This window comes from Nerophis lumbriciformis, linkage group LG03 (genome assembly GCF_033978685.3).
Source record: "Nerophis lumbriciformis linkage group LG03, RoL_Nlum_v2.1, whole genome shotgun sequence".
NCBI classification, from domain to species: Eukaryota; Metazoa; Chordata; class Actinopteri; order Syngnathiformes; family Syngnathidae; genus Nerophis; species Nerophis lumbriciformis.
The window spans coordinates 623,896-646,182 of record NC_084550.2 but is presented as its reverse complement, the minus strand read 5'-3'; the positions used below and the strand labels follow the sequence as shown (position 1 = coordinate 646,182).

At 41.8% G+C, this 22,287-nt stretch overlaps 2 protein-coding genes across 2 annotated transcripts in view; one reads left to right on the top strand and one right to left on the bottom strand.

Moving 5' to 3' along the window:
• bmp2k (BMP2 inducible kinase) overlaps window positions 1-2,120 on the top strand; it is a 107,549-nt gene extending 105,429 nt beyond the window's left edge. The window contains exon 16 of the mRNA XM_061931662.2: window positions 513-2,120. Within this exon, the coding sequence (XP_061787646.2) occupies window positions 513-1,651 (1,139 nt within the window). The 3' untranslated portion in view covers window positions 1,652-2,120. The remainder of the gene's footprint in view (window positions 1-512) is intronic.
• Window positions 2,121-4,617: 2,497 nt separating this feature from the next.
• Window positions 4,618-15,523, bottom strand: paqr3a (progestin and adipoQ receptor family member IIIa). Its single transcript, XM_061927627.2, has 7 exons — window positions 15,210-15,523; window positions 14,549-14,753; window positions 14,332-14,494; window positions 10,074-10,229; window positions 9,476-9,673; window positions 6,132-6,222; window positions 4,618-4,971 (listed from the first exon to the last, which is right to left on the bottom strand). Exons 2-7 carry the CDS (start codon window positions 14,737-14,739, stop codon window positions 4,829-4,831), a joined length of 942 nt encoding a protein of 313 aa, XP_061783611.1. The 5' UTR covers window positions 14,740-14,753; window positions 15,210-15,523; the 3' UTR covers window positions 4,618-4,828.
• Between the last annotated feature and the right edge of the window lie 6,764 nt (window positions 15,524-22,287).

The following is a 22,287-nucleotide window of genomic DNA, read 5'->3' as shown; positions in this document are numbered from 1 at the left end:
TCTTAACTCATTCTCCTTCTATGCCACATCAATGTGGAATGCACTCCCAACAGGTGTAAAAGAAAGGGCATCTCTATCCTCCTTCAAAACCGCACTAAAAGAACACTTCCAGGCAACTTCAACCCTAGACTAACACCCTCCCTTCCTCATCACACCTCTTCGGATTGTAAATAATCAAATGTAAACACTTTTTCTTATACTTTCTGATCTCTCTCTCTCTCTGCCCACTACTTGCTGTACATATCCTACCAAGTCAGTCCTACACTGTTTCAATGTCCATTTCTCTGATGATGCAATTGTTGATGACTGAAGTGATGATATCAACCAAACCTAGATCCTTGTACGGATCGATGATATCTCATGTCCTCGTACGGATCGATGATATCTCATGTCCTCGTACGGATCGATGATATCTCATGTCCTCGTACGGATCGATGATATGTCATGTCCTCGTACGGATCGATGATATCGCATGTCCTGGTATGGATGGATAATATTTCATGTTCCGGCAGGTCCTGGCGTTGAGGATCAGCTGGTGGACAGGAAGAAGAACTTTAAGGCGGGCGAAGATTCCGAGAGCGACTTTGAGTCGGACCCTCCTTCGCCTAAAAGCAGTGAGGAGGAGGAGGAGGAGGAGCCAGAAGAAGAGGAGGAGCCAGAAGAGGAGGAGGAGGAGCCAGAAGAGGAGGACACAGAGCCTGAGAACTTGGGACAAAGACCACTGCTGATGGAGTCTGAGGACGAGGAGGACCAAGAGAATCCTGACTGCAAAGTCCAGAAGGTCTCCAAGAAGGACGTGGGCGTCAAGCGAAGTCGTCCAGGTGGCTTCCATCAGGAATCACTCGGCGCCGGGAAAGCTGCGTCCGCCGTGGACGTTTTCGGAGCGGTTCCCTTCCTGGGAGCGTCCAAGAAGGCGGACATCTTCGCCCGGGCGCCTTTCAGACCATCTGATGACTTGGACGTCTTCACCAAGGCTCCGTTCAGTCGCAACTTGTCCAAGTCCACGGACAACGCCACGGGACAAACCCCGCCCACTTCCCCGGAGAGCATCGACATCTTCGGCTTCTCTCCCTTCGAGCCGGGCCCCGCCCCTCCGCCCCCGACCACGTCCCGCAGCGCCGAGGACATCTTCCGGCCGTCCCTCCAGGACTCTCCCGGTCCTCAGCAGCAGCGCCTGAAGCAGCGTAGCCTCCAGAAGCTGTCGTCCCGCCACAGGAAGACCAAACAAGAGGCGCCCGGCGGCGGAGGCGGCGGGAACGGCAAGCGCCACCACGGCACGCCCACCGGGGGGCGCAAGATGGGCAAGGCCGCGTTCCGCACGCCGGAGAGAGTCCGCAGACACAAGAAGGTGGGCCGGCGAGACTCTCAGAGCAGCAGCGAGTTCCTCAGCACGTGCGACTCCAAGGAGAACATCAGCATCAGCGTGGACGTGACCATCGCTGAAGGGAAGGACGACCAGATCCTGGACCCCTTTGGAGCCAAACCTTTCAGTCCTCAGGACGCCAACTTGTCCTGGGAATGCCACGTCATGGACGACTTCGGCGCCGTGCCTTTCTCAGAGATGGACGTCCCAGACGGACCTCAGCAGCAGGCGGCGCCGCACGGGGAACTCGACCCCTTTGGCGCCGCCCCTTTTCCCTCCAAGCAGTGACTTCCTGTCTTTCTTCTTGTTTGGGATCAAAGACTTCAGACTCTGGCTCTTTTTATGCTGCAACTTGACAAAATGGTAGCCAAATTGTCTTTCTAAACAACATTTTTATTCAGCACCGCAAAGCCTTATGGGAGCGCCTTCGTCGCTAACCACTTTTTACTTCCACTTTTCATGCTAAATGTGACCTTTCTTCTTCTTCCTCGCAAGTTTCATCTGTGAAAGTGACTCCACATCTTTTTAAAACATGTTCTGTTGGCGTCGCTAGCAAGTTCTGTTGGCGTCGCTATCACGTTCTGTTGACAAGTTCTGTTAGCGTCGCTAGCAAGTTTGTTTATGTCGCTATCACGTTCTGTTAACAAGTTCTGTTAGCGTCGCTAGCAAGTTCTGTTTATGTCGCTATCACGTTCTGTTGACAAGTTCTGTTAGCGTCGCTAGCAAGTTTGTTTATGTCGCTATCACGTTCTGTTGACAAGTTCTGTTAGCGTCGCTAGCAAGTTTGTTTATGTCGCTATCACGTTCTGTTGACAAGTTCTGTTAGCGTCGCTAGCAAGTTTGTTTATGTCGCTATCACGTTCTGTTAACAAGTTCTGTTAGCGTCGCTAGCAAGTTCTGTTTATGTCGCTATCACGTTCTGTTAACAAGTTCTGTTAGCGTCGCTAGCAAGTTCTGTTTATGTCGCTATCAAGTTCTGTTAACAAGTTCTGTTAGCGTCGCTAGCAAGTTTGTTTATGTCGCTATCACGTTCTGTTAACAAGTTCTGTTAGCGTCGCTAGCAAGTTCTGTTTATGTCGCTATCACGTTCTGTTGACAAGTTCTGTTAGCGTCGCTAGCAAGTTTGTTTATGTCGCTATCACGTTCCGTTAACAAGTTCTGTTAGCGTCGCTAGCAAGTTCTGTTTATGTCGCTATCACGTTCTGTTGACAAGTTCTGTTAGCGTCGCTAGCAAGTTTGTTTATGTCGCTATCACGTTCTGTTGACAAGTTCTGTTAGCCTTGCTAGCAAGTTCTGTTTATGTCGCTATCACGTTCTGTTAACAAGTTCTGTTAGCGTCGCTAGCAAGTTCTGTTTATGACGCTATCACGTTCTGTTGACAAGTTCTGTTAGCGTCGCTAGCAAGTTTGTTTATGTCGCTATCACGTTCTGTTGACAAGTTCTGTTAGCGTCGCTAGCAAGTTCTGTTTATGTCGCTATCACGTTCTGTTGACAAGTTCTGTTAGCGTCGCTAGCAAGTTTGTTTATGTCGCTATCACGTTCTGTTAACAAGTTCTGTTAGCGTCGCTAGCAAGTTCTGTTTATGTCGCTATCACGTTCTGTTGACAAGTTCTGATAGCGTCGCTAGCAAGTTTGTTTATGTCGCTATCACGTTCTGTTGACAAGTTCTGTTAGCGTCGCTAGCAAGTTTGTTTATGTCGCTATCACGTTCTGTTAACAAGTTCTGTTAGCGTCGCTAGCAAGTTCTGTTTATGTCGCTATCACGTTCTGTTAACAAGTTATGTTAGCCTTGCTAGCGTGTTCTGTTAACAAGTTCTGTTAGCCTTGCTAGCAAGTTCTGTTAACAAGTTCTGTTAGCGTCGCTAGCAAGTTCTGTTTATGTCGCTATCACGTTCTGTTAACAAGTTCTGTTAGCGTCGCTAGCAAGTTCTGTTTATGTCGCTATCACGTTCTGTTAACAAGTTATGTTAGCCTTGCTAGCGTGTTCTGTTAGCCTTGCTAGCAAGTTCTGTTAACTATGTCGCTATCACGTTCTGTTGACAAGTTCTGTTAGCGTCGCTAGCAAGTTCTGTTTATGTCGCTATCACGTTCTGTTGACAAGTTCTGTTAGCGTCGCTAGCAAGTTTGTTTATGTCGCTATCACGTTCTGTTGACAAGTTCTGTTAGCGTCGCTAGCAAGTTCTGTTTATGTCGCTATCACGTTCTGTTGACAAGTTCTGTTAGCGTCGCTAGCAAGTTTGTTTATGTCGCTATCACGTTCTGTTAGCGTCGCTAGCAAGTTCTGTTTATGTCTCTATCACGTTCTGTTGACAAGTTCTGTTAGCGTCGCTAGCAAGTTTGTTTATGTCGCTATCACGTTCTGTTAACAAGTTCTGTTAGCGTCGCTAGCAAGTTCTGTTTATGTCGCTATCACGTTCTGTTGACAAGTTCTGTTAGTGTCGCTAGCAAGTTTGTTTATGTCGCTATCACGTTCTGTTGACAAGTTCTGTTAGCGTCGCTAGCAAGTTTGTTTATGTCGCTATCACGTTCTGTTAGCGTCGCTAGCAAGTTCTGTTTATGTCGCTATCACGTTCTGTTAACAAGTTATGTTAGCCTTGCTAGCGTGTTCTGTTAACAAGTTCTGTTAGCCTTGCTAGCAAGTTCTGTTAGCGTCGCTAGCAAGTTCTGTTTATGTCGCTATCACGTTCTGTTGACAAGTTCTGTTAGCGTCGCTAGCAAGTTTGTTTATGTCGCTATCACGTTCTGTTAACAAGTTCTGTTAGCCTTGCTAGCGTGTTCTGTTAACAAGTTCTGTTAGCGTCGCTAGCAAGTTCTGTTTACGTTGCTAGCACATTCTGTTAACAAGTTCTGTTAGCCTTGCTAGCGTGTTCTGTTAACAATTTCTGTTAGCCTTGCTAGCGCGTTCTGTTAGCGTCACTAGCAAGTTCTGTTTACGTCGCCAGCAAGTTCTGTTAGCCTTGCTAGCGTGTTCTGTTAACAAGTTCTGTTAGCCTTACTAGCGCGTTCTGTTAACAAGTTCTGTTAGCCTTGCTAGCGTGTTCAGTTAACAAGTTCTGTTAGCCTTGCTAGCATGTTCTGTTAACAAGTTCTGTTAGCGTCACTAGCAAGTTCTGTTTGCATCGCCAACGAGTTCTGTTAGCACATTGTGTTAGCGAGTTGTGAGCATTGCTAGCATCTTATCCTCACAAGTGCTCTGATGGTGAAGACTGTGTATTTTTGAAATGGTTGACTTGAAATACATGATTTGACAAGTGTGAGGACAATCTTCTTTTATTGGTGGGAAAGAAGACGTTTATAAACAAACACAGATGTAACGCGTGGGTTAGCTAGCAGACTACGTTACGTCACTTCCTGCTAGTTCCAGTGAAATAATTGGCGCTCTTTACAAGCCTGACTAGCGACACCTGGTGCTGGTACACATGACCATATATGGTCAGCGGGTGTTGGAGCGGTGCATGATGGGAGTTAGCTTACATTGTGGCTGGGAGTGCAGGGGCGGCTCCGGCGGTAGGCCATGATGAAGCAGGACGACTGGTGCCACCAGTACAGCATTAGTAGCAGCAGCAGGTGCCACACCTGGTGGCTGGAGCCCAGGTAGTTCAGCTGCCCTGCAACATTACGCAATATATTTGTCAAGTATATATATCAAGTATATAGAATAATACAATAAGTGATATATTGAGATATAGTATAATACAAGAAATAACATAAAAAAGTATCAAATACAAGAAATAATATATTGAAGTGTATAAAATGCAATAAGTAATATATTGAACTATTGTATAATACAAGAAATAATATAATAAAGTATAAGATACAAGACATTATGTATTGAAGTGCATGATAATACAATAAGTAGTATATTGAAGTATATAATATTACAGTAGATAATACATTGAAATATAGAATTTTGCAGTAAATAATATATTGAAGTATTCAATAATATATTGAAGTATAGAATAATACAGTAGATAATATGTTGAAGTATAAAATATTACAGTAAATAATATATTGAAGTATAAAATATTACAGTAAATAATATATTGAAGTATAAAATTATACAGTAAATATATTGAATTGTCGAATATTACAGTAGATAATATATTGAAGTATAAAATATTGCAGTAAATAATATATTGAAGTATAAAATATTACAATAAATAATATATTGAAGTATAGAATATTACAGTAAATAATATATTGAAGTATAAAATAATACAGTAGATAATATAATGAAGTATATAATAATACAGTATATAATATAATGAAGTATAAAATAATACAATAAATAATATATTGAAGTATAGAATATTACAGTAAATAATATATTGAAGTATAAAATAATACAGTAGATAATATAATGAAGTATAAAATAATACAGTAGATAATATAATGAAGTATAAAATAATACAGTAGATAATATAATGAAGTATTAAGTAATACAGTAGATAATATAATGAAGTATAAAATAATACAGTAAATAATATAATTAAGTATTAAATAATACAGTAAATAATATAATGAAGTATAAAATAGTACAGTAAATAATATAATGAAGTATAGAATATAACAGTAAATAATATAATGAAGTATAAAATAATGCAGTAGATAATATAATGAAGTATAGAACACTGCAGTAAATAATATATTGAAGTATAGAATATGACAGTAAATAATATATTGAAGTATAGAATATTACAGTAAATAATATATTGAAGTATAGAATAATACAGGAGATAATATAATTAAGTATAATATAATAAAATACCTGGGAAGTATCGTTCGGGGACTTTGGACATGAAGAAGATGAGAGCCATCACTGCCATCAAATACATGAGCAGCACCCGTGGAACAAAGGCCTGGAAGACAACATGCTGTTAATACGCATACCACCTACTCCCAGTGATACCACCTATTGATACCACATACTCCCAGTGATACCACCTACTGATACCACATACTCCCAGTGATACCACCTACTGATACCACATACTCCCAGTGATACCACCTACTGATACCACCTACTCCCAGTGATACCACCTACTGATACCACATACTCCCAGTGATACCACCTACTGATACCACATACTCCCAGTGATACCACCTACTGATACCACATACTCCCAGTGATACCACCTACTGATACCACATACTCCCAGTGATACCACCTACTGATACCACATACTCCCAGTGATACCACCTACTGATAACACATACGCCCAGTGATACCACCTACTGATACCACATACTCCCAGTGATACCACCTACTGATACCACATACTCCCAGTGATACCACCTACTCCCAGTGATACCACCTACTGATACCACATACTCCCAGTGATACCACCTACTGATACCACATACTCCCAGTGATACCACCTACTGATACCACATACTCCCAGTGATACCACCTACTGATACCACATACTCCCAGTGATACCACCTACTGATACCACATACTCCCAGTGATACCACAAACTGATACCACCTACTCCCAGTGATACCACCTACTGATACCACATACTCCCAGTGATACCACCTACTGATACCACATACTCCCAGTGATACCACCTACTGATACCACATACTCCCAGTGATACCACATACTCCCAGCGATACCACCTACTCCCAGAAATACCACATACTCCCAGCGATACCACATACTCCCAGCGATACCACCTACCCCCAGTGATACTACATACTCCCAGCGATACCACCTACTTCCAGCGATACCACCTACTCCCAGCGATACCGCATACACCCAGCGATACCACCTACCCCCAGCGATACTACAAACTCCCCGCGATACTACATACTCTCAGCGATACCACCTACTGCCAGCGATACCACCTACTCCCAGAGATACCACATACTCCCAGCGATACCACATACTCCCAGCGATACCACCTACCCCCAGCGATACTACATACTCCCAGCGATACCACCTACTTCCAGCGATACCACCTACTCCCAGCAATACTGCATACACCCAGCGATACCACCTACCCCCAGCGATACTACAAACTCCCAGCGATACCACCTACTCCCAGCGATACAACCTACCCCCAGCGATACCACCTACTCCCAGCGATACCACCTACTCCCAGCGATACCACCTACTCCCAGCGATACCACCTACTCCCAGCGATACCACCTTCCCCCAGCGATACCACCTACCCCCAGCGATACCACCTACCCCCAGCGATACCACCTACCCCCAGCGATACCACCTAGTCCCAGCGATACCACCTACTGCCAGCAATACCACCTACCCCCAGCGATACTACATACTCCCAGCGATACCACCTACCCCCAGCGATACCACCTACTCCCAGCGATACCGCATACTCCCAGCGATACCGCATACTCCCAGCGATACCGCATACTCCCAGCGATACCACCTACCCCCAGCGATACCACCTAGTCCCAGCGATACCACCTACTGCCAGCGATACCACATACTCCCAGAGATACCACATACTCCGAGCGATACCACCTACCCCCAGCCATACTACAGACTCCCAGCGATACAACCTACTCCCAGCGATACCGCCTACTCCCAGCGATACTGCATACACCCAGCGATACCACCTACCCCCAGCGATACTACAAACTCCCAGCGATACCACCTACTCCCAGCGATACAACCTACCCCCAGCGATACCACCTACTCCCAGCGATACCACCTACTCCCAGTGATACCACCTACTCCCAGCGATACCACTTACTCCCAGCGATACCACAAACTCCCAGCGATACCACCTACCCCCAGCGATACCACATACTCCCAGCGATACCACTTACTCCCAGCGATACCACATACTCCCAGCGATACCACTTACTCCCAGCGATACCACATACTCCCAGCGATACCACCTACTCCCAGCGATACCACCTACTCCCAGCGATACCACCTACCCCCAGCGATACCACCTACCCCCAGCGATACTACATACTCCCAGCGATACCACCTACTCCCAGTGATTCCACCTACTCCCAGCGATACCACATACTCCCAGCGATACCACCTACTCCCAGCGATACCACATACTCCCAGCGATACCACCTACCCCCAGCGAAACTACATACTCCCAGCGACACCACCTACTCCCAGCGACACCACCTACTCCCAGCGATACCACCTACTCCCAGTGATTCCACCTACTCCCAGCGATACCACATACTCCCAGCGATACCACCTACTCCCAGCGATACCACATACTCCCAGCGATACCACCTACCCCCAGCGAAACTACATACTCCCAGCGACACCACCTACTCCCAGCGATACCACATACTCCCAGCGATACCACCTACCCCCAGCGAAACTACATACTCCCAGCGACACCACCTACTCCCAGCGACACCACCTACTCCCAGCGATACCACCTACTCCCAGCAATACCACCTACCCCCAGTGATACTACATACTCCCAGCGATACCACCTACTTCCAGCGATACCACCTACTCCCAACGATACTGCATACACCCAGCGATACCACCTACCCCCAGCGATACTACAAACTCCCAGCGATACCACCTACCCCCAGCGACACCACCTACTCCCAGCGATACCACATACTCCCAGCGATACCACCTACTCCCAGCGATACCACCTACCCCCAGCGATACTACATACTCCCAGCGATACCACCTACTCCCAGCGATACCACCTACTCTCAGCGATACCACCTACTCCCAGCGATACCACCTACTCCCAGCGATACCATCTACTCCCAGCGATACCACCTACTCCCAGTGATACCACCTACTCCCAGCGATACCATCTACTCCCAGCGATACCATCTACTCTCAGCGATACCACCTACTCCCAGCGATACCACCTACTCCCAGCGATACCATCTACTCCCAGCGATACCACCTACTCCCAGCGATACCACCTACTCCCAGCGATACCACCTACTACCAGCGATACCACCTACTACCAGCGATACCACTTACTCCCAGCGATACCACCTACTCCCAGCGATACCACCTACTCCCAGCGATACCACATACTCCCAGCGATACCACCTACTCCCAGCGATACCACCTAGTCCCAGCGATACCACCTACTCCCAGCGATACGGGCCCAGGAGGACGTGTCTCACCTGCACCAGCTGGTCGGAGAAGCCGCCGTGGATGCAGACCCAGTGCATGCTGGGTACCAGGCCGTAGGAGGCCACAGAGCAGAAGATGAGCGAGCGCAGCTTCTTCCACTGCTGGCTGAGGTAGTGAGGGTGGATCTGAGCGAAGAAGACGGCCAGGACCATGGCCAGCACCGTCAGCAAGTACACCTGCCGCCAGTACTGTCACACACACACACATCAACACTTGATGATGGGACTCTTCTTATCGGCGTCATGTTGAATAACTTGGACTTGAATGCTAATAATGGGTATATGATGGAGTGAGTAGGAAGACAGGAGGTCTTGTTGGTCCTTCCTGAGACGTGTGATCATCATATGGGGCCGCCATCTGCTTTGAAGCTGCAGCAGATTTCATCCGCGTTCTTGGGGGCAAAACATTTGAGACGCTGCCAAGGAGCCGAGCGCGCCAGCAGCACATAAATAAAAGTAGAGAGCTGGTGGGCGTCACATGCCATGTTTGCCAGGCCATAAAGGCTTTTTTAATACTTGATTGAATTAGTGATGCGGCTTGGACCCAAGCCACGCCCACACAGGACACAACATTAGGTACACCACTTACGTTATTGCAGTAGAAGGTGTAGAAGACCCCGGGCACGTAGCAGCCCAGGATGCCGATGGACACGCCGGCGTAGTCCAGCGCCATCCAGCGGCGGCTGGTCTTCTCCGAGCGGTGGCAGCAGAAGAGGTGGTAGCCCACCGAGCACAGCAAGCACAGCTGGGGAGCAACAATGGCGTCAGCGCACACTTCCTGTCTGCAACACCAAGCTTCAACATTAACATTTATTTCCCTGCACACAAAGCTCAAATATTTGACTTTACCAGTTGTTTCATGTATTTGTAATAGGGTGGGATTTTGGTACCGGTACCAAAATGTAATTCGATACTTTTCTAAATAAAGGGGACCACAAAAAATGTAATTATTGGCTTTATTTGAACAAAAAATGTTAGTGTACATGAAACATATGTTTATTATTGAAATTTAGTCCTTAAATAAAATAGTGAACATACTAGACAACTTGTCTTTTAGTAGTAAGTAAACAAACAAAGACTCCTAATTAGTCTGCAGTAACATATTGTGTCATTTATACACCTATTATTTTGTACACATTATGAGGGACAAACTGTAAAAAATTATTATTAATCCACTTGTTCATTTACTGTTAAAATCTGCTTATTTTCTGTTTTAACATGTTATATCTACACTTCTGTTCAAATGTAATAATCACTTATTCTTCTCTTCTTTGATACTTGACATTAGTTTTGGATGATACCACACATTTAGGTATGGATGTGATACCAAGTACCGTATTTTCCGCACTATAAGGCGCACCTAAAAACCACAAATTTTCTCAAAAGCTGACAGTGCGCCTTATAACCCGGTGCGCTTTATATATGGATAAATATTAAGATTCATTTTCATAAAGTTTCGGTCTCGCAACTTCGGTAAACAGCCGCCATCTTTTTTCCCGGTAGAACAGGAAGCGCTTCTTCTTCTACGCAAGCAACCGCCAAGGTAAGCACCCGCCCCCATAGAACAGGAAGCGCTTCTTCTTCTACTGTAAGCAACCACCCGCCCGCGTAGAAGAAAAAAAAGGGCGCGGATATTATCATTTCCTTTGTGTGTTTACATCTGTAAAGACCACAAAATGGCTCCTACAAAGCGACAAGGATCCGGTTCATGAAAAGACGCAATCTCTCCATCCGCACACGGATTACTATTTCACAGCAACTGATATTCCTGTGAACCGCACCGTGGATACAACGGGAGCACGTACGGTGAATATTCGCACCACAGGGAATGAGAAGTCATCCTTCACTGTGGTTCTAGCTTGCCATGCTAATGGCCAGAAACTTCCACCCATGGTGATATTCAAAAGGAAGACCTTGCCAAAAGAGACCTTTCCAGTCGGCGTCATCATAAAAGCTAACTCGAAGGGATGGATGAAGAAAAGATGAGCGAGTGGTTAAGGTAAGTTTAAGTTTACGCGAAGAGGCCGGGTGGCTTTTTTCACGCAGCTCTGTCCATGTTGATATACGATTCCATGTGCCCACATCACGCTGGTTTTAATATATTATTAAAGTTTGACTGACCTATTTGACTGTTTTTTTGACATTCCTTTAGCGCAGTTAGATGCGGCTTTCAACACGGGGCGGCTTATAGGTGGACAAAGTTTTGAAATATGCCGTTCATTGAAGGCGCGGCTTATAACCCCAGGCGCCTTATGGTGCGGAAAATACGGTAGTTACAGGATCATACATTGGTCATATTCAAAGTCCTCATGTGTCCAGGGACATATTTACTGACTTTATAAACATAATACAAAATAAAAAAAACCAAAGAAGATTTTGTGATGATAAAAAATATCAATGTAATCATAGTAATATCGCCTAGATACGCTATTGTACTTGGTATCATTACAGTGGATGTCAGGTGTAGATCCACCCATGGCATTTGTTTACATTGTGACGGCGGTGAGCTATTGTATCCTCCTACGGTGTGTAGTGAAGCATGCTTAGCTATTCCTCGTCCTCCAGTGATAACGTTAATTGTAAGAAATGTACTTTATTTGTCGCCATGGAGACCAGCATTAGTGATTTAGAAGTAGCTAAAACACTGTGGATGGATGTTAGCTGCATGTCTTAAAGCAGCTCTTCCTGAGGGTGTTTCAGTGTTATAACTTCACCTTTATCTTATCTAAAAAATATGGCGAACCGGTACTTTTCAAACAGAGTATAGTACCGTTTTTGATTCATTAGTACCGCGATACTATACTAGTACAACCCTAATTTGTATTGGGTCTCCATCATTCACATTATAATGGGACCTCCTGTGAGTGCGGCCCAGGAACCAATCAGTGCACTGCTCTTTATTTGCGTCCGACGCCGTAGCAATACTTGATTTGAATTTCTATTCATAGTGAGTGTGGCACACACTCACTGAAACGTAAGTATCTAACATTACTACTGTTGATCGGGTGCACAGAAAAATCAATTTACATTCATATCGTGATTCGTATTCATCCTAATTCTAAATCGATTCATAATTATTATAAATCAATTAAATTTTTTTTTAAGATATACATGTTTTTCTTTATAAGAATATATTTTTTAGATAAACATATCTATTTATACAGTTGTGGTCAAAAGTGTACATACACTTGTAAAGAACATCATGTCATGGCTGTCTTGAGTTTCCAATCATTTCTACAACTCTTATTTTGTTGTGATGTAGTGATTGGAGCACATAGTTGTTGCTCACAAAAAACATTCATGAAGTTTGCTTCTTTTATGAATTTATTATGGCTCTACTAAAAATGAAACGGCTCAATGTGTGTTTCATGTGACATCATATGGACAAAGATAAGACCTTCTGTGGTCAGATGAAACAAAAATGGAGCTGTTTGGCCACAATACCCAGCAATATGAGGCCTTTAATTCCAGGAACACAACTCCTACCGTCAAGCATGGTGGTGGTAGTATTATGCTCTGGGCCTGTTTTGCTGCCAATGGAATTGCTGCTTTAAATGGGACAATGAAAAGGGAGGATTAGCTTCAAATTGTTCAGGACAAGCTAAAATCATCAGCCCGGAGGTTGGGTCTTGGGCGCAGTTGGGTGTTCCAACAGGACAATGACCCCAAACACACCTCAAAAGTGGTAAAGGAATGGCTAAATCAGGCTAGAATGAAGGTTTTCTTCCCAAAGTCCTGACTTAAAGGTGTGGACAATGTTGAAGAAACAAGTCCATGTCAGAAAAGCAACACATTTAGCTGAACTGCACCAATTTTGTGGTCAAAAATTCAAGCAGAAGCTTGTGGATGGCTACCAAAAGCGCCTTATTGCAGGTAAACTTGCCAAGGGACATGTAAGCAAATATTAACATTGCTGTATGTATACTTTTGACCCTCACATTTTCAGTAGACCCATAATAAATTCATAAAAGAAGCAAACTTCATGAATGTTTTTTGTGACCAACAACTATGTACAAGTACAAGTACTCTATCACAAAAAAATAAGAGTTGTAGAAATAATTGGAAACTCAAGACAGCCATGACATAATGTTTGGTCACGGTTCGGTTCATTTTCGGTACAGTAAGAAAACAACAAAATATTAATTTTTGGGTTATTTATTTACCAAATTTGCAAAATCTTCCACCAAAAATATTTTTCTTAGTGGGATATTTGATGTGAAGTAATGGGAACCTTGGATAGGTCAATAATTCATAATAACGTTGATTTTGATTCAATTATATGTTTTGAGCAATGACAGTTTGAAAGAAAAAGAAAACAGCTTTGTTTTATTAGTCAACATTGCAACTTTTGCTAAATTACATTTAACCTTTAAGCTTTTTTATTTCACTTTTGTTATGTTTTTGTTTATTTTAATATAATTTTTAGAATGTGCCGTGGGCCTTTAAAACATTAGCTGTGGGCCGCAAATGGCCTCCGGGGCACACTTTTGACACCCCTGCTATAGATAATAAAAAATTAAATGTGATAAATCTATGGATAAAAAGCAGAGCCTGGCGACGCATGCACGTTTATCATAACTCTCTCTCTCTGTCTCTGTCCCTCCCTCACCAATGCTGCTGTTTGTTTTGTTTTGAACCCCTTCTTAACCCTGAACGTACATTGAAAATACACGCAACCCTAACTCAAAATGCCGGACATTTGAGGCATTTAAGAAACTCCGCAAAAGAGGACATGTCCGGTGAAAAGAGGACGTATGGTCAGTCTATCCTAGCCCGGTCTAGCATGCCGTGTGGTGTGCATTGTTTACACAACGTGCGTTACACATGGAGTAGTGCTATGTACGCACCTGGAAGCAGAAGAGGCAGATGGAGTAGATGACGTAGTCCTCTTTGGAGGCGCCCATGTCCGGCAGCACGACGGCCATGTTGTATACGGCCAGGCAGAAGAAAAGCAGGAAGCCCAGCAGGTGACTCCAAATGTTCACCGTCTCATTGGAGAGGATGAAGAGGCTGCAGACCAGACAGGTATTCATATTTTAGGATCCACATTTGAAAATGTGGTACCTTTTAATGCACAGCCGGGAGGGCAGGTAGGCTCTGTATCCATCCGTGATGTACGGGTTGTCCCTCAGGTAGGCCGGGATCTGCTCGTAGGTGTAGAGGCGGATACCACGAGGAACCAGTACCGGCCAGTACTGATAACCCCCCAGCTCGATGTAGTGAGTCTGGGAGTTCTTCTGCATCTTCACAGGCATGATGAGGATGGAGGCTGATTGGAGGCAAACCCAACATTGTGAAAACATGTTATTATTTACAGTGGAAATCAGCCTTATTTCATGTGCATTTGACAACTGACGGTATTTTGTCTGGGCTCTTTGATTTGAACTTGGATTATCACTGTTTTTAAAATGATTTGGTTATCCCTATTTTTTTTTTTTTCCATTATTTTCACAAATATAAAAAAAGCCATATTTCATCATCAGGCTACAACGCGGCTATAAACAATCACAAATGTCCTTACATTAATTTACCTTTGCTGACAAAATAGCGCCGAACTACTCGGAAGACACAAACCCCTGCAGCGGTTTAAGACGTGGTGGTTAGGGACAAGCGGTAGGAAATGGATGGATGCTACATGCTAGCTAGGCTACAACAACATGCTAGTTAGCATTCGAGCTAACTACCGACTTGTTCGTCAACAAAAACACAATAAAAACAAACTCACCTTTCAACTTGATATATTTAAACTATGCGCCATTTGTGCTGTCATACAAACGCTTCGTACATTGAAAACAAATTGATGAACTTAAAACAAAACGTCGTTTTTTTGGTTTAAACTTTCTACATCTTCCAAATCACCGCTGACGTCATCACTCACAAGGGGGCCCGAAGCCCGCCTGAGTGAAATTCTACAGATTGAGATGATACAAAACTTGTATTTCTCTGTGCACTTTATTTTCTACGAGCTTGTTTGCTTTTTAATCACATTATAATATTAACCTCTGCCTTTCTATCGATTATTTGTACGTATAAATCTTCCAAATCACGTTTCAAATCCACACTGACGTCATCAACAAAGGACCCCCCCCCCCTTCTAACGAAGGCGTCCAAAGTGCGCCTGAGTATAATTTGCTGTACAAATAGACAGTAAACATATTTAATGTTTTTACAATTATCAATCAAATCTTGGAGAATGATTAAGAGTACAAAAGCCCTTCAAATGATATCTTTGTTAAAAACATTTAAAGTTATTTCGGTAGCCCTAAAAGTTAAAATAGAAAAAAAAACATAACAAAAATGGAGTAAAATTACAACCAGGAAAAATGTAACGAGAACACTTGAGGGGAGCCCGAAAGGTAAAAAAATAAAAAAAATAAAAATAAATAAATAAATAAAAACATACAAAAATGGAGTAAACTTGAGGGGAGCCCTAAAGGTAAAAAAAAAAAAAATTAAATTAAAAAAACATACAAAAATGGAGTAAACTTGAGGGGAGGCGTTTACCTTTAGGGCTCCTCTGGGGAACCCTAAAGGTAAAAAACAAACAAACAAACAAAAAAATACATAAAAAAGTGGAATAAAATTCTGAACAGTTGAAATGTAACGAGAACACTCGAGGAGAACCTTAAAAGTAAAACAACAACAACAACAACAACAACAACAACAACAAAAACATACAAAAATGGAACAATCTTGAGGGGAGCACAAAAGGTAAAAAATAAATAAAAAAATACAAAATTTAAAAAAATAAAACATACAAAAATGGAGTAAACTTGAGGGGAGCCCTAAAGGTTAAAAAAACCTAAACAAACAACAACAACAAAAACATACAAAAATTGAGTAAATTTGAGGGGAGCTTTAAAGGTTAAAAAAGAAAAAAAAAAAGTGGAACAAAATTCCAAACGTGAAATGAAACGAGAAAACTTGAGGGGAACCCTAAAATTTCAAACAGGTGAAATGTGACAAGAAAACTTGAGGGGAACACTAAAAGTAAAAAAAAAAACATAAACATTTTTAGTAAAATTCCAACCAGGTGAAATGTAACGAGAACACTTTAGGAGAACCCTAGAGGTAAAAAAAACCCCAACAAAAACAAACAAACAACAACAACAAAACATACAAAAATGGTGTCAACCTGAGGGGAGCCCTAAAGGTTAAAAAAAAAAGAAAAAAGAAAAAAATGTGGAACAAAATTCCAAACGTGAAATGAAACAAGAAAACTTGAGGGGAACCCTAAAATTGAAAAACAAACAAACAAAAAAAACAAAAAAAAACATTGAATACAATTCTAAACAGGTGAAATGTGACAAGAAAACTTAAGGGGAACCCTAAAATAAAATAAAAAAACACATTAAAACGTTGAATAAAATTCCAAACAGGTGAAATGTGACAAGAAAACTTGAGGGGAACACTAAAAGTTAAAAAAGAAAAAGAAAACATTAAAACATTTAGTAAAATTCCAACCAGGTGAAATGTAACGAGAACACTTGAGGAGAACCCTAAAAGTAAAAAAATAAAAAATAAAAAAATACATACAAAAATGTTGTAATCTTGAGGGGAGCCCTAAAGGTAAAAAAAAAAAAAGGTATAAATTGACTTGTCTTTGCAATGTAAAACTATCCAAAGGGCCTCCTTCAATGACCCCATCTTATCAGAAGAGATGACACGGGGGCGTCCTATATTATAAGAAGAGATGACACATGGGGGTGCTCCTGTCTGGTGAGTAGAATCCTCCTGTCGCCTAGAATGTTCTTCAGAGCTCTCAGGTGTGAAGAAATGTTTCCCTCAGGGAAGAAAGAAGTCTTCACTTCCTTTTACACCCCCGACTTTAATTGCTGTCTTCTTCATTATCACGTCTAATTCACCTCTCAGCTCAGAGTGGAGATGACACAGCAGCAGACCTCACGTCTTCCTAGTGCTGCTTTGTAGTCACTTAGAACCTCACGTCTTCCTAGTGCTGCTTTGTAGTCACTTAGAACCTCACGTCTTCCTAGTGCTGCTTTGTAGTCACTTAGAACCTCACGTCTTCCTAGTGCTGCTTTGTAGTCACTTAGAACCTCGCTGACCTTGTCATGCCACGTGCATGCCAGGCCACTAGGTGGCAGACCAGCATCGCTATGTGAGCTACATGCTAAATATCACATTTTAACATCAGTTTAGGTTAGCAATGTGACCTACATGCTAACGTTATATTTTAACATCATGCTAGGTTAGCAACAATAGCATAGCAATGTGAGCTACATGCTAACATTATATTTTAACATCATGCTGGGTTAGCAACAACAGCATAGCAATGTGACCTACATGCTAACAACATATTTTACCATCATACTAGGTTAGCAACAATAGCATAGCTATGTGAGCTACATGCTCACATTATATTTTAACATCATGCTGGGTTAGCAACAACAACAAAGCAATGTGACCTACATGCTAACAACATATTTTACCATCATACTAGGTTAGCAACAATAGCATAGCTATGTGAGCTTCATGCTAACAACATATTTTAGCATCATACTAGGTTAGCAACAATAGCATAGCTATGTGAGCTTCATGCTAACAACATATTTTAACATCATACTAGGTTAGCAACAATACATAGCAATGTGAGCTACATGCTAACAACATATTTTAACATCATACTTGGTTAGCAACAATAGTATAGTAATGTGCGCTACATGCTAACAACATATTTTAACATCATGCTGGGTTAGCGACAATAAAATGGCTATGTTGGCTACATGCTAATATCCCATTTTAACATCAGTCTAGGTTAGCAATGTAACCGACATGCTAACATTATATTTTAACATCATGCTAGGTTAGCGACCGACACTATGTGAGCTACATGCTAATATCACATTTTAACATCAGTTTAGGTTAGCAATGTGACCTACATGCTAACGTTATATTTTAACATCATGCTAGGTTAACAACAATAGCATAGCAATGTGAGCTACATGCTAACATTATATTTTAACATCATGCTGGGTTAGCAACAACAACATAGCAATATGACCTACATGCTAACAACATATTTTACCATCATACTAGGTTAGCAACAATAGCATAGCTATGTGAGCTTCATGCTAACAACATATTTTAACATCATGCTAGGTTAGCAACAATAGCATAGCTATGTGAGCTTCATGCTAACAACATATTTTAACATCATACTAGGTTAGCAACAATACATAGCAATGTGAGCTACATGCTAACAACATATTTTAACATCATACTTGGTTAGCAACAATAGTATAGTAATGTGCGCTACATGCTAACAACATATTTTAACATCATGCTGGGTTAGCGACAATAAAATGGCTATGTTGGCTGCATGCTAACATTACATTTTAACATCATGCCAGGTTAGTAACATTAACAAAGCTATGTGAGCTACATGCTAATATCCCATTTTAACATCAGTCTAGGTTAGCAATGTAACCTACATGCTAACGTTATATTTTAACATCATGCTAGGTTAGCGACCGACACTATGTGAGCTACATGCTAACATTACATTTTGACATGAAGGAGGATGATGGTGTTTATTGACATAAAGGTAGACACATATTACTGTTACAAGATGGGTGAAAAGTGGCTTTTGTACCGTAGGGCACCTTGAAATGACTTTTATGAGCCAGAATATCAGCTGGAAGAAGGCAGACGCTTGTTAAAAATGTCAAAAGTGAGGATGTCTCACTCTGACAAAGGCCAAGGACGACATTTATTCAGTCCGCCGTGGCCCCTCCCCCTCGTGGCCCCTCCCCCTCCGTCTTTGATCCCTGTCATCCACGGCGCTGTGGGACATAATTCGGAAAGATGTGTCGCGGCGTAATTGCGCGCTAAGGCGGCGTGTAATGGAACATGAAATGAAAGTGAGAATGTTTCTTGTAAAAGCAGGAAGTGATGTATTGGATGTCACATGTGCGATGGCTGCAGGCGCGCACGCCGCTTCTACGTCACCTCCATCAAACTTAGGTCCTGATTGGCGTCTACTTCCTGTAAGGACATCAAGACACTGTGACCTTTGGCTCCACTTTTATTTTGAAGGTCCAGCTCCCAGAACATTAACAGAGGGAAGCTTAATTTTTGTTTTGAAGGTCCAATTTTTAACAATTAAAATAAGGTAAGCTTCACTTTTGTTTTGAAGGCCTATATTTCAGAATTCTAAAAGCAGTAAGATTAACTTTTTTCTTGACCTTACCCAAAATGTTATCAGACTTTTATTTTGATGGTCCAATATTGCGAAATCTAATTGTGATAAATTATATTTTATTTTGAAGCTCCATCTTATGGAAAATATATTTTTTTCCAGAATTCTAAAATATGTAAGCTGCACTTTTATTTTGATAGTCCATCTTGCAGAAATCTAGAAAATATAATATACACTATTATTTTGATGGTCCATTTCCCAAAATTCTACTATAGCTATAATTAACTTTTATTTTGAAGGTCTATATTACAAAATTATAAGAGCAGTAAGATAAACTTTTATATTGAAGGCCCATCTTCCTAAAAACCTTATCAGAGGTAAGCCCCACTATTATTTTGAAAGTCCATTGTCCCCAAAATTGTATGAGAGGTAGTGTAAGCCCCACTTTTATTTTGAAGGTCCATCTTCCCAAGATGTTATCAGCAGTAAGCCCCACTTTTATTTTTGAAGGTCCTTCTTCCCCCAAATTTTATCAGAGGTAAACCCAACTTTTATTTTGAAGGCCCATCTTCTCCAAACTTTTTTCAGAGGTAAGCCTTACTTTTATTTTGAAGGTTCATCTTCCCTGAAATTCTAATAGAGTGAAGCCCCAACTTTATTTTGAAAGCCGATCTTCCCTGAATTTCGAATAAAGGGAAGCCCCAACTTTATTTTGAAGGTCCATCCTCCCCGAAATTCTAATAGAGTTCAACACCACATTTGTTTTTGGAGGTCCGTCTTCCCTAAAATGTTATCAGTGGTAATCCCCACTTTTATTTTGGAGGTCCTTCTTCCCTAAAATGTTATCAGAGGTAAGCCCTACTTTTATTTTGAAGGTTCATCTTCCCTGAAATTCTAATCGAGGGAAGCAACAATTTTATTTTGAAGGTCCAGCTTTCCCAAAATGTTATCAGCGGTAATCACCACTTTTATACTGAAGGACCGTCTTCCCAAAATGTTATCAGCAGTAATCACCACTTTTATTTTGGAGATCATCCTTTCCAAAAATGTTATCAGCGGTAAACACCACTTTTATTATGAAGGTCCGTCTTCCCAAAATGTTATCAGAGGTAAACACCACTTTTATTGTGAAGGTCCAGCTTTCCCAAAATGTTATCAGCGGTAATCCCCACTTTTATTTTGGAGGTCCTTCTTCCCTAAAATGTTATCAGAAGTAAGCCCTACTTTTATTTTGAAGATTAATTTTCCCTGAAATTCTAATAGAGGGATGCAACAATTTTATTTTGGAGGTCCTTCTTCCCCAAAATGTTATCAGCGGTAATCACCACTTTTATTCTGAAGGACCGTCTTCCCAAAATGTTATCAGCAGTAATCACCACTTTTATTTTGGAGATCATCCTTTCCAAAAATCTTATCAGCGGTAAACACCACTTTTATTCTGAAGTTCCGTCTTCCCAAAATGTTATCAGAGGTAAACACCACTTTTATTCTGAAGGTCCAGCTTTCCCAAAATGTTATCAGCGGTAATCCCCACTTTTATTTTGGAGGTCCTTCTTCCCTAAAATGTTATCAGAGGTAAGCCCTACTTTTATTTTGAAGGTTAATCTTCCCTGAAATTCTAATAGAGGGAAGCAACAATTTTATTTTGGAGGTCCTTCTTCCCCAAAATGTTATCAGCGGTAATCACCACTTTTATTCTGAAGGACTGTCTTCCCAAAATGTTATCAGCGGTAATCACCACTTTTATTCTGAAGGACCGTCTTCCCAAAATGTTATCAGCAGTAATCACCACTTTTATTTTGGAGATCATCCTTTCCAAAAATGTTATCAGCGGTAAACACCACTTTTATTCTGAAGGTCCGTCTTCCCAAAATGTTATCAGAGGTAAACACCACCTTTATTCTGAAGGTCCAGCTTCCCCAAAATGTTATCAGCGGTAATCCCCACTTTTATTTTGGAGGTCCTTCTTCCCTAAAATGTTATCAGAGGTAAGTCCTACTTTTATTTTGAAGGTTAATCTAAACCTGAAATTCTAATAGAGGGAAGCAACAATTTTATTTTGGAGGTCCTTCTTCCCCAAAATGTTATCAGCGGTAATCACCACTTTTACTCTGAAGGACTGTCTTCCCCAAAATGTTATCAGCGGTAATCACCACTTTTATTCTGAAGGACCATCTTCCCAAAATGTTATCAGAGGTAAACACCACTTTTATTCTGAAGGTCCAACTTCCCCAAAATGTTATCAGCGGTAATCACCACTTTTATTCTGAAGGACCATCTTCCCAAAATGTTATCAGAAGTAAACACCACTTTTATTCTGAAGGTCCAACTTTCCCAAAATGTTATCAGCTGTAATCCCCACTTTTATTTTGCACGTCCTTCTTCCCTAAAATGTTATCAGAGGTAAACCCTACTTTTATTTTGAAGGTTAATCTTCCCTGAAATTCTAATAGAGGGAAGCAACAATTTTATTTTGGAGTTCCTTCTTCCCCAAAATGTTATCAGCGGTAATCACCACTTTTATTCTGAAGGACTGTCTTCCCAAAATGTTATCAGCGGTAATCACCACTTTTATTCTGAAGGACCGTCTTCCCAAAATGTTATCAGCGGTAATCACCACTTTTATTTTGGAGATCATCCTTTC

What these genes read in the sequence shown, in the direction of transcription:
- paqr3a (XM_061927627.2), bottom strand. Translation starts at nt 14,739, where the DNA reads ATGCCTGTGAAGATGCAGAAGAACTCCCAGACTCACTACATCGAGCTG. An exon ending in TCCCGGCTGTGCATTAAAAG is followed by an intron (nt 14,495 to 14,548) that starts GTACCACATTTT and finishes TCTGGTCTGCAG; the next exon opens with CCTCTTCATCCTCTCCAATG. An exon ending in TCTCCGACCAGCTGGTGCAG is followed by an intron (nt 6,223 to 9,475) that starts GTGAGACACGTC and finishes GTTGTCTTCCAG; the next exon opens with GCCTTTGTTCCACGGGTGCT.